The sequence below is a fragment of the Acyrthosiphon pisum genome, unplaced genomic scaffold (assembly GCF_005508785.2).
Source record: "Acyrthosiphon pisum isolate AL4f unplaced genomic scaffold, pea_aphid_22Mar2018_4r6ur Scaffold_21588;HRSCAF=24342, whole genome shotgun sequence".
Classification (NCBI taxonomy): Eukaryota; Metazoa; Arthropoda; class Insecta; order Hemiptera; family Aphididae; genus Acyrthosiphon; species Acyrthosiphon pisum.
Genome location: NW_021771071.1, coordinates 64646 through 77597, shown reverse-complemented (window position 1 = coordinate 77597; position 12952 = coordinate 64646). Strand labels below are relative to the sequence as shown.

The 12952-nt window shown below is 28.6% G+C and overlaps 1 protein-coding gene across 1 annotated transcript; it reads left to right on the top strand.

The window, feature by feature from the left end:
* The first annotated feature begins 9780 nt into the window (after window positions 1-9780).
* On the top strand, window positions 9781-10934 carry LOC103309223 (zinc finger MYM-type protein 1-like). Its single transcript, XM_008184132.1, has 3 exons — window positions 9781-9789; window positions 9884-9891; window positions 9965-10934. The coding sequence occupies exons 1-3, from the start codon at window positions 9781-9783 to the stop codon at window positions 10932-10934; spliced, it is 987 nt and encodes a 328-aa protein (XP_008182354.1).
* Window positions 10935-12952: the final 2018 nt, after the last annotated feature.

The window sequence follows — 12952 nt, the reverse complement described above, 5'->3', positions numbered from 1 at the left end:
ATAACCCGACTGACTATCTGTCTCCACTCAGAATCGTTTTTTTTATAGGTACAATGATATTATATCAATGAACTCAAAATTAATGACAATTAATAATGTATTTATTCTAATTTATTTTTTGGTTTATTAAATAAAATACTCAAAGACAATTTTTTTTACTACATATAAGGAAAGTGTCCTGTGGATTGCAACAAACGTCTGTTTTTTTCAAATGTAATTTGTAAATTCACTTTTTTACTGTAGGTAGTTCAGAGATATTTTTTTTTTTTTTTGAAAAGTTGATGTAAGTACCTTGTTCAAAACGTCAAACGGGTAGTTTCCCAGTTATTAAAATGTTTGTACAAAGGATAATAGTCCTTAAAAATTGTTTTATAAAAATATAAAACAGATGTAATATTGCAGGATCCAGTATAATAAATACTCGGGGCATTCTTACAAATTATTAACGTTGATGGATTAGTATAAACTATAAATCACTAACATTTTCAAATTACCATAGCCCCCATATCTTACAAACCCATTATCATGGATCTATTATGTATCCTTAGGATACAAATAACTCAAATCTCATTCTTACGGATTTTGATGTTGATACGTCAACGTTTTTAGAAAAATTATCCGCTATAAATAATTTACATTATATGGAGGTGGTCTAGGAGGGGAGTTGGTGGTTCTCATTTGAAGCACATAAGTTTGTATCGCCACAGGACACCTATATAGATAGTACGAAAAAAGTCAAATATTCGAAAATTAATGGTCTTTGAATAGGTACATACTACATTTAAAATCCCAAAAATAAAACGTTAAATAACTGCATTATTGAAAAATAAAAAGAGGACGTGATCATGATAAGTGTATCAACATGTATATATGTATAGATGGTGGTAATTTCCTCCGATACGCGTTATTATTACATATATCTATACCGTTGACAGAACGCGAATATAATTGCGATGATGATGGACGTTTAAAGTCCAAAAACGGAAGATAAGTAATAAATAATAATATAAAAGCAATATATATATATTTTATTTTTTTGTCGTAACTGATATGTTATAGTGTGTGATACATATTATACAGGGTGATTCACTAAGCATGCTCATCCCTATATTGATTTTATTAAACAAAAGAAGAGTTATTCAAAATCAAAATTTTTGGAATTTTTAAGTAAACTTAAAGATCATATTGTTGTATCAAAATTCTTGAGTTTTTTTTTTTGAGAAGTTTCTCGTTAAGATACAAAGTTCTGTTTTTTCGAATTTCGTTTCCTACTCTAAACCATTTAGCAGAATATATTTTTTCTTAATTTAGAGGCATAAAAATCAAAATTCGAAGGAGCAAAAAGTTAGTAACGATGGTAGACGTTTAAAGTCTAAACACGGAAAATAAGTAATAAATAATAATATAAAAGCAATATATATATCATATATATATTTTTTTTTTGTCGTCACTGATATTTTATAGTGTGGCACATATTATACAGGGTGATTCACCAAGCGTGCTTATCCCTATTGATTTTCTTCAACAAAGATGTTATTACTCAAAATCTAAATTTTTGAAATTTTTAAGTGAACTTAAAGATCATATTTTTGTATCAAAATTCTCGAGTTTTTTTTTCAAAGAGTTTATCGAACAAACTTATGTTTCTCGAATGAGAACCATTTCGTTTTCTACTGTAAATCGTTTAACATAGTTAATATTGTTTCTTAATTTAGACGCATATAAGAATAAAAATTTGAAGGAGCGTTTTTTGAATTTTTATAACTTCGTGTTCTTGGAATCGAATCGGGTTAATTTCATCCATGAGTTACTTTTAATCAAATTCAAGTTAGTTAATTTATAAATAATAAATATAAAAATAAAAATTATTATTGATATTACATAACCATTTACTAGAATAGGGAATTACAAATATAGTTAAATCAATTTCTTAAATAAATATTTATAAATTTAAATATTTTACTGAAGTATAAAGTTGGCTATACTCTCTAACAGTTTTAGACTTTTAGTACCCTGAAAAAGTATTCAGGGTTTAAAATTAAGTACATTCTTAAATACCATGTTATTTTTATTTAATAATTTAAAAAAAATATATAGTACTTATCTGTATTAGTGTATTAATAAATCAAAAGGTTGTATTTGTTTTGGCATTTTCAATTTTGTATTTTTTTCGTACCTACTTCATAATTCTATTAATTCAGTACCCATGTATAGAAAAGCTATCGGCTATTTCCTGTGTTCAATAATATTTATGATTTTTATTATTTAAACCATATTAGTGGGTATTTATAAAGATATTATAAAAAAAAAATAATAAATTAACTTAACTTAAGTTAATAAGTTGATTAAAAATGTTCATATAACTTTTAACTTAACTGAGTTAAAGAAAAATTAGATTAACTTTTAACTATTAACTGAGTTAAAATGTTTTACATTAACTTAACTTAACTCAATTAAAAATTATCATTAACTTGCCCAGGCTTGATTTTAAATATGTAGTAAAAAATACATCACATTTTGGGATAAAAATAATTATAAATCGTAAAATATTTTTAATTTGCGTGGAACGACTTATCATGGTTATAATTGCATGATTTTACTGACTAAAAAAGTACAAATAATAAATAAACATTGCGATCAACTTAGAAATAGATATTGGATCCAAGGAAATATAATATTATATAACACCAAACTTGGTAGTTGGTACCTACTACCTATAGTATCTAATTATACCACTGACTAATATGTACCTCCATGTCTTGTTTAAAGAGATTCCGAATTAAGAAAAGGGCCCATAAATATTGTAGGGACATAGCAATACGTTTTTGTAAAATAACCATTTAAAGGTCAGATTTTAACAAAACTCATTAAAATTTCCAATAATTTTTTATTTTTATTTTTTCATCAGTAAAAAGTTTTATTTTATCTATAGTCTAGTTTTTGACGTTAAGGAGCCGGATTGTAAATAATAGATACTACTAGAAATTTAGAAAAAACTTACAAAACTTGCAATTTTTGGTATACACCTTATTTTAAATTCTATTGTTGAATAATATTGATGCGCAAATGATACATAACCAAAAAGTCGAACAATGCACAACTGTTTTACAAAAAAGTCAAAATTAACAATATTGATGTATAAACGACAACCGGTGCCATTAATAAACTGCACATGCGACTATTAAAATTCAAAAAAAGATAGGTCTATATTATAATGTTTTTCATTATATCAATAATACAATTTAGGTAATATTTTGGTTTTTTTAGACCTCTTACACAGGGTTAGGTATATATACTGGTATCCGGTGAATTGGTCGCGAACAATTGATCGCCGGTGAATTGGTCGCCGGTGAATTGATCGCGGGTGAATTTATCGTGGATATAATTGGTCGCTAGGATAATTGATCGTCAAAACAATTTTAGTTTTTTAATTATTTTATGATGATTAGGGTTAGGATGTTGTAGCATTTTGCATATTTTTTTAGTGAGTCCAAAAGATAGCTTAGTAAGATAAAAATCTGTTTCATATACTGGGAATTAAAAATGTGCTATTTTTATTTTGCATATTTTTGCATATTTTGAAGATTTTTTAAAAGTCATGATTATTTTAGCATTTTGGATTTTTAATGCATATTTTTGAATTTATTTGTAAAAATTTTAGTTTGGATTTGGTTTTCAATCGCCGTAAATGTTCACCCAATGTTAAACGCGCGTGATATAGCGGACAAGAACAATTTTCATCTTATCTGTTTTCAGATATGCATTGCCAGATATGGCAAGATATTAATTGTTTGTGTTTATCGTAACTTGTCTTTATGTCTAAATAATCTATCGCTCATTGTTAGGACCGTTAGGTAACACTATACAAATTATGGCGTGACTGTGTGAGTGGAACATAAAATCGATAAGATAAATCGTATTTTATTGAACTAAATGTTTAAAATGTTTTTGTCATATTAGTACTGTGGTTCGCGTATAACGAGTTAGTCGACCAACGCGTGTTAAAGTCTTGTTTATTTTTTCTATTAATTTAAAAATTTTATCAATATGCCTAAACTTCCAGCATCTAATTCTGCACGTTTAAAAATATACGTTTCCGAAAACGAGGGTGTTTTTTCTACCGATAACCAGATTCTTTTTTTGTAAATTATGTGACATACGAGTAAACTCGCAAAAAAGATTCACGGTAAATCAACATTTAAAAACCGCCAAACATTTACGCGCAGTAAATCGTTTAAAAACAAATGCGATTAAAACTAACCAAAATTTAGTGTCAAATGCAATTTGTGGAAAGCATTCAGTTTTTAACGAAGATCTGTATGAAATGATGTTATCTTCAAATATTCCATTGAGCAAATTAAATAATAAATTTTTGTCTGAATTTTTAATAAAATATACTAACAAAGATATCCCTAATGAATCAACATTAAGAAAAAATTACGTCACGGATATTTATAAAAAAAAAATCGGAAGTATTAAAAGGTACGTAAATAATAAAAATATCTGGATTTGCATTGATGAAACTACTGATGTAGAAGGTCGTTATGTGGCCAACGTTATCATTGGAACATTAGAAATTGATGCACCAGGCAAAACTTTTCTTTTTAATTCGGAAGTTCTTGATCAAACTAACCATAAAACAATTTGTAAATTATTTGATGAAACACTTTTTTTATTATGGCCAGAAGGAATAAAACGAGATAATGTATTGCTATTTGTTTCTGATGCAGCGCCGTACATGGTGAAAGCGGGAAAAGCATTGTCAGCTTTATACACAAAAATGATTCATATCACATGTCTCGCTCATGCAGTGCATAGAGTTTGCGAAGAAATTCGAAAAAATTTCCCAAAAATTGATTCACTGATTTCAAATGGAAAAAAAATATTTTTAAAAGCACCTTCAAGGGTATTGATTTTTAAAAATAATGCTCCTGGAATACCATTACCTCCTCAACCCATAATTACCAGATGGGGTACATGGTTAGAAGCTGCGACATATTACTGTGACAATTACAAAGCATTTTGCGAAGTTATAAATATGTTAAATGAAGAAGATACAGTATCCATTGAACACGTAAAAAAACTCATTCAAGAACCAACATTAGAAGGTAATTTAATTTTTATAAAAACTCATTTTAGTTTTATCCCAAACAAAATTACGTTTTTGGAAAAACAAGACGTCTTATTGGCCGATTCTATTTCGTCTTTTGAAGAAATTGTAAAAAAAATATCTGAGACACCTGTGAGTATAGGAAAATTAATCAATAATAAATTAAACACAATTCTCAAGAAAAATACTGCATATTATGGATTATTGAAAAATATAAAAGATATTATTTCCGGTACACGTGAATCAATTCCCAATATGGACCAAAATATAACAGTGACAGATATTCCATATTTCAAGTATGCTCCCGTGTCTTCAGTGGACGTCGAAAGAAGTTTTTCGACGCATAAAACTGTTTTAGCTGACAATCGACGAAGATTTACCTTCGAAAACTTGAAAAAGACGTTGATTATCCAATGAAATTCACATTTTAATGGTAAGTCAATTGAAAAAATTAATTTTAAAATAAAATAAATATCTAAAGTAAATAATTTATTCAATTTTGTTACAGAAAATGAATGAAATGTTTTTTCTTCAATTTTTTATTCATCGACATTTTTAAGATTGAATTCAATTTAATTTGGTTGGTAAGTCAGTTAAATTAAAAATGATGTTTTAAACGTTGTAAATATATTTTTGATTTTGTTCTGTTACAGAAAAAGAACAAAATCGACTATCAAAACCATCAAAAATTTAATATTATAAATACTATTTTATTATTTTACTTATAATTTAAATATTTAGCACTTTAAAATTTTTTTAACCTCTAATTTTTTGAATAAACGTTTTTACATATTTTTTTTTATAAATGCATATACCAACTTTTTTTGGAGCATATTTAAGTAATTTTTACAACATATCAGCATATTTTTTAGGGAATATTTAATAGTTTTTTAGAGCATATAAATCTTAACCCTAATTATTATACACAACAAAAAAAATCTACAAAAAAGAATACAATAGGTATAATGATTATAATTTTTTTTCAAAATATTACCCCATCAAATTATGGTACAAATCATAGTACAAGTTCTTTCCAAAAAAATATTTATTGTTACAATACTACACTGGACTACAGAGCCACAGCGGTGACCGGCTGCCCCCCTAGATATTTGGCCGCAAATGTCCCCGTTGCCCCCTTCATAAATATGGGCTAGTATATACTACATAGCATTCCATGTGACATCACCACACAACTTAATTTTTTCCATGATACACACTTACAGTCACAAATTAGATATTCAATAGACAACAGTAAACATTTTTTCACAGTTAGTATTTGCTAAAACTTAATTTAAAAATGAGTTTATTGTGTATAAAAATAGGAATAATTTCAATGTTTGCAAAAACTTGGTATGTGATATAGTATATAACATTTAATCTGTAGTATTATTATGGTGTAGTATATCAACTAAAATTGATTTAGTTTTGCAATTATGTACCTACCAATATGTGCACTTATAACTTTTTACCCACTTAGATCTAACGTTAGATGATGGTAACCATAGGCTCAATTTCGGGAGATTAGGGAGGTCTCTTAGTGATGTGTGTTTCAAGTGTTAAGTGCACTTTTTCCTTTAAAAAATAAAACAGAATTTTTAAAAATTGCCAATAAAGTGGTTTTTAGAATTATACAATAATATTTGAACCGCCCCATAATTATACGATAATTTTTGAATATAAAAATAAATATTTTTACGAAATATATAAATTAATTATAATAATTTGTAGGGAATTTTGTTTTATATGTTGGTACAAATGTTCGGGAATTCGCTGGTTTTTTTTTTCTCCATGAAATTTCGGGAAAAGTGCCTGATGCCCTTAGATCATATACACTGGATACAGCTATGATTTAAAATCTTGAAGCATAGCAGTTCGAGCCCGAAGTCATCATTGCGCACGCGCAAAACTGTTTTTTGATAAGAGGTTACTGATGAATACACAAAACAATATCCGTGTGAACTGTGAAGTGACTAGTGGCTTCGTCATTATACATGTTATAATAATTGAACCGTGAAAATAACCGTGAAAATTAATAAAATTGGCAAAATGAATAAACTTGGCAAGACGCACAAATGTTGTATTTTATGTCTAAAATCGCCAATTAAAGTACCTGGTCTTAAATTGCATCGGTAAGCATGCTTTAGTATTATTATTTACTTTTTACTTTTATGACTGCAGGGCCCAGATATCTACTTATTATTATTAGTAAATAGTAATTAGTATTTTATGGTATTACATATGTTATTAGCTTATTTATTTTCATATATTTGGTAGTGTAGAATAAGTTGATACACTTTTTATTTTATTAATTTATTTGGAACTAATTAATTAAAACATATTTAAATTTATAGATTTCCAAAAACTCTAGAAAAAATAAATGTGTGGTTGAATGCTTGTGGGTTAAAAGCAGATGAGTATTTGCCATATGGAAAATTATGCTCCAAGCATTTTGACGAATCCTGTTACAACAAATCTGGTTTTCGATTAAAAGTAGATGCGATTCCTACAAAGCAATTAAAAGGGAAAATCATACAACCATTTTTTTCGACTGTAAGTATCTACTCTTTATTTAGATTTATTTTTATACTATTTTTAAGTATACATTTTTTACGTAAAATAGATCTAAAGACAAAACATTAGATTTGACTTCGAAAAATGATGAGTTGACTATACCTAACCTTACGTTGATATACTTAACCTTGCGTCTACTCCTGAACTGCAAACAACTCAGACCATTTTAAGCATTCCGTCTACTCCTGAACTGCAAACAACTCAGACAGTTTTAAGTATTCCATCTACTCCTGAACTGCAAGGTAAATCATAAAGTTAATAATTATGTTATTTATAAATAATAAATATATTTTTGTTGTTGCAGAAACTCCAAAAAAACAAAAACGTTTTGTTGGTGAATTAAAGTCACCTGACTTTGCCACACCTCGAAGAGCTAGGAAAAATTGGAATTTAGCCAAGACTCAAATTAAAATACAACAAAATAAAATCAAAATTCTTAACCAAAAAGTCAGGAAATTAAAAAATAAGTTATCATCATTAGAATTATTAATGAAACATTTAAAACAAAAAAATCTTTTAACTGAAGAGGCTCATGATAACATTTTGGTAATTTTTGACAAGGTTTTTACTTGATACTGTAAAATGGGGTAACTTTGATAATTTTTAACTATTTTAAACTAGTTCATTGTCATTTAATATAATGTTTTTAAATATGTTATTTTTTTTTTCATTTTTTTTTATTTTATGTAGGATACAACAAATGATTCTGTTAAAGAAACCATAAATAGAGGTTTAAAAGCAAAGAATTCAAAGTATAGCCCAGCTATACGTAGTTTTGACCTCACACTACAATTTTATTCTTCAAAAGCCTACTCTTTTGTGAGGAAAACCTTTAAAAATGTATTGTCCCACCCAGCAACAATACGTAAGTGGTATTGCGTAGTAAATGTGGAACCTGGGTTTACGAGTGAAGCTTTCCAAACAATAACTTTGCAAGTTTTAAATTACAATGGACCAATTATTTGTAATAGATGAAATGGCTATTCGGAAGCAGGTGTCGTTTATGAATAATAAGTTTTATGGTTGTGTTGACTTAGGAACTGGTAATAATGTAGACCAAGATAACGGAAAAGAAGCTACAAATGCTTTAGTCTTTTTAGCAGTTTGTATGAATAGTCATTGGAAGGTACCGCTAGGTTATTTTTTAATTAATAGTTTTTGTGGCAGTGAAAGGGCCAATTTACTTACAAAATGTTTAGAATTATTTTCTAATACTGGTGCAAAATGTAATTCTATAACATTTGATGGAGAACCTTCAAATATTGCTATGTGTACATCACTTGGGGCAAATTTAAATTATTATTCAGATAATTTTCAACCTTGGTTTTATAATCCTTCCAAACAACAAGAAAAAATATTTGTATTTTGGGACGCTGCTCATATGCTTAAGCTTGTAAGGAATACGTTAGGAGATAAAAAGACATTAATAGATGATAATTGCCATAAAATTTGTTGGGAGCATATAGTTAACTTACAAAACATTCAGGAAAGGAAAGGAGTTTATGCTGCGAATAAATTGAAAATCTCGCACATTAAATTTCATGAAAATATAATGAATGTACGTCTAGCTGCACAGACATTAAATAAAAGTGTCAGTGATGGTTTACTGTTTTGTGAAAACTTAAATTTACTAACAGGCGTAAAAGGTACAGCTACATTTTGTTCATTATGTATTTGATTTATTAAGCTGTAGAAACAAATTAAGTAAAGGTAATTATAATTATTCACTTAACGATATAACACTCGGCCGTACTGAACAATTTCTCATTAAATGGTTAATATTTTTAAATAATATCAAATGATTATTGAATATATAAATAATTTACAAAGATAATATTATATATTTATATATACTAATATACTAAAATACACAATTTTATAGGATCAGAAATATTCAGATATAGAACACGGGGCTAAAAATTTGGTTTACCTTGAAACTGATCCAGCCAAATAGATTTTAAATAGTAATACAATAAATTATTTAGTACACAATAAAATATCAACTTGTTGGGAGAGCATCAAGTTTAAATCAACTTTGCGTAAAATTGGTAAATATTCTCGGTATCTTCCTAGGCAAGTATTTACAAGGGAATTACATAATGGTGAACGTAAATCTCGAGATTGGGTTTTATACTCTTGTTCAGAAAATTCTTTTTACTGTTTTTACTGTCTTCTATTTGCACAAAATGAAACTGCTTTTAGTCATCAAGGTAAAGGATTTATAAACTGGAAAAAATGTTTAGACTATGTTAAAAATCATGAAAAAAATCAAATTCATCTTAGATCTGTGAAATTATGGTTTTCCAAACAAGGTGATGATCAAATCCTAGGTTCTGGGCACAATGGAAATTATTTAGGATGTCTTGAATTAATCTCTAAATTTGATCCATTTCTTTCTACTCATATTGACAAGTATGCAAATAAAGGCAAAGGAAATATGTCATATTTGTCGAATACTATTTGTGACGATTTAATTTTAACCATGACTAAAACTGTTTTAGAAAATATTATTCAGGAAACTATAACTTCTAAATATTTCTCAATTATCATAGACTCTACACCTGATATATCAAAAGTTGATCAACATACAGTTGCAATAAGATATATTCTACCAGACTGTTCACCTGTTGAACGTTTTTTGGGATTTTTACCTTCGGTTGGTCATAAGGCAAAAGATATGGAATTGGCTATACTTCACTTTTTTTCTGATCTTGGGATTGACATGAAAAACTGTAGAGGACAAAGTTATGACAATGCTCAAAATATGTCTGGAATTTATAATGGATTACAATCCCGTATAAAAAAAAACTCTTCTACTGCTGAATTTGTGCCTTGTTCGGCGCACTCACTGAATTTAGTTGGTACATTTGCAGCTGAAGAGACTAGTGTAGGTAATCGGTTTTTTATGACCACTCAAGGTTTGTATACTTTTTTTTCTGGTTCTACATCACGTTGGAAGATCTTAGAAAATGAACTTAATTCTATTCCTAATTCAACATTGCTTAAAAATTTATGTCCTACAAGATGGTCATCAAGATATTTTGTTTGCAAGTCAATAAAAAATGGTTATAAAAAGATTGTTGTTGCATTACAAAATATATCAGAAGATGTAAGTCAGAGGCCTGCTACAAGACATGAAGCATTAGCTCTATTAAAAAAAAATGAAAAACCTAGAATTTACATTCATGTTAGTCTTGTGGACACCTATATTAGAAAGATTCAACATGACCAGCAAAAGTTTACAATATGTTGATATGAATTTATCATCGGTGGTAAAATTATACACATCACTTGAATTATATATTTGTGAATTAAGAAATAATTTTGAAACTATATTAAATGAAGCTATAAGTATTTGTGAAATAGATTTGTTTCCCAATGATTTGAAAAGACAAAAAAAAAGGGCTGTATTTTTTGATGAAGGAGGTTCGGAAGATATTATGTTTTCAGAAAAAGAAAACATGAAAATTAAAACATTTTTTCCTATCATTGATGCTTTAATCAGTAATTTAAATAAACGAAAAGAAGCGTACAATGAATTAAATGAAAAATTTGGATTTTTTTTACATTTAGAAGACATAGACCAAACTGAGCTTAAATTAAGAGCTGAAAAGTTAGTAAATATATACTAATTTCAATTTTGTTACTGAGTTTTTGAGTTCTTACTAAGACGATATCATTAATTTTGAAAAAGGTGGGGTTGAGGCGTTCTCGTTGATATTTTTTTCTGTATTCGAATTTGGAGAGTTGTATTTCTTGAGCTAATATTAATTGTTTATTGAAATCTATTGGGTAATTTTCATTTGGGAATTGTATGAACTGGGTGAGAGGGTTGTGTTGTTTATTTTGGAGAAAAAGAACTGAGGGGGTTTGATGTGTTGACTCATGACGGAGATTATTTAAGGTCCACTCTATGTAGGGTACATACTGAGGCCACAGTGAGTGCCACTGGTGACATTATGTCCTGAACATTCTACCTAACTCCCGCATGACACGCTCAGCCGGGTTCGATTGGGGATGGTAGACACTATAGTATATGAGACTTGTACATTATATTTGGTAAGGGCGGTCTGCCAGTATTTACTGATAAATTGTCGACCATGGTCAGACACAATATTTGTTGGTACTCCAAATTTACCGATTGGTAGTCAGTTTTTTAATACATATCTTAGCATTGGCACACCGGAGTGGATATAATTTGACGAAACGGGTGAAGTTTTCGACTATGACAATGATGTATGAAAATTGAAAAATACCAGTGGGGAGGGGGCCGTAGAAATCTACTAATAACTTATCAAGGGGTTTATTCGAGAGGATGGGTTATAGTGGCCCAGCAATTCGAGTGGTCTTAGATTTGCACTTTAGACATAACTCACATGCTTGTACAATACAACGGATGGTTTTACTAAATGAAGGGAAATAGCATATGTTCATTAATGAGTGACCAGTCTTTAAGGGGCCAGTATGGACATAATAATAATGAAATAATAATACAACTTGCTTGACCAAATTATTAGGGAGGTAAAGGAATAAAGGTAAAGGTAATGAATTCTGGGATGTTACACACCTTACTCTAATTAGGTATATATGATTTCTCCTTCAGACAAAAGTCATTAGGTAAAGATGATTTAGAGATTTATATGTGATGTTTAGTGTGATACGAATTTTCTATTACCTTATTATAACTATAATATAATTATAATTATATTACGACATATGGAAAATAGATATTTATTATGCGTCCTACAGCTGTATGGAGTGGGTTGGTAAATTGAGTATAATAGAGCCGATTTCATTCAAAGGAGTTATACTATTATTCAAGCTCTTACAAGCAGTCTACGTGCTACTATTATTCTTAACCCAGTGTTTATTATTATCTATTACTTATCACATCCCCCTTTCACCTATCATCACAATATTTAAGTATAAATAAAGCATAGTAGTGTTTATAATATCATCAGTAGTGATGCAAACACTTAACCATCAAGTTGTTTTTCTCATTATATTCTACGTTTTAAATAATTTTTACATTATTCGAAAATTAAATGTATAAGTGTTTCTAAACATGGCTGGTTCGATGGTAGATAATGCAGCTATATACAAAAAATCATTTTCACATATACCATCAACACCACCTTCAGAGCTCATCGATTCTACAAACTATACGTTAAACTTCGTGAAATGGAAGTTTATACATATTGGGTTCGATCCGAGTGATGTGTTCAGAGTAGCAGTGCATGTAATAAAACCATCACATTATGTTAATATTTC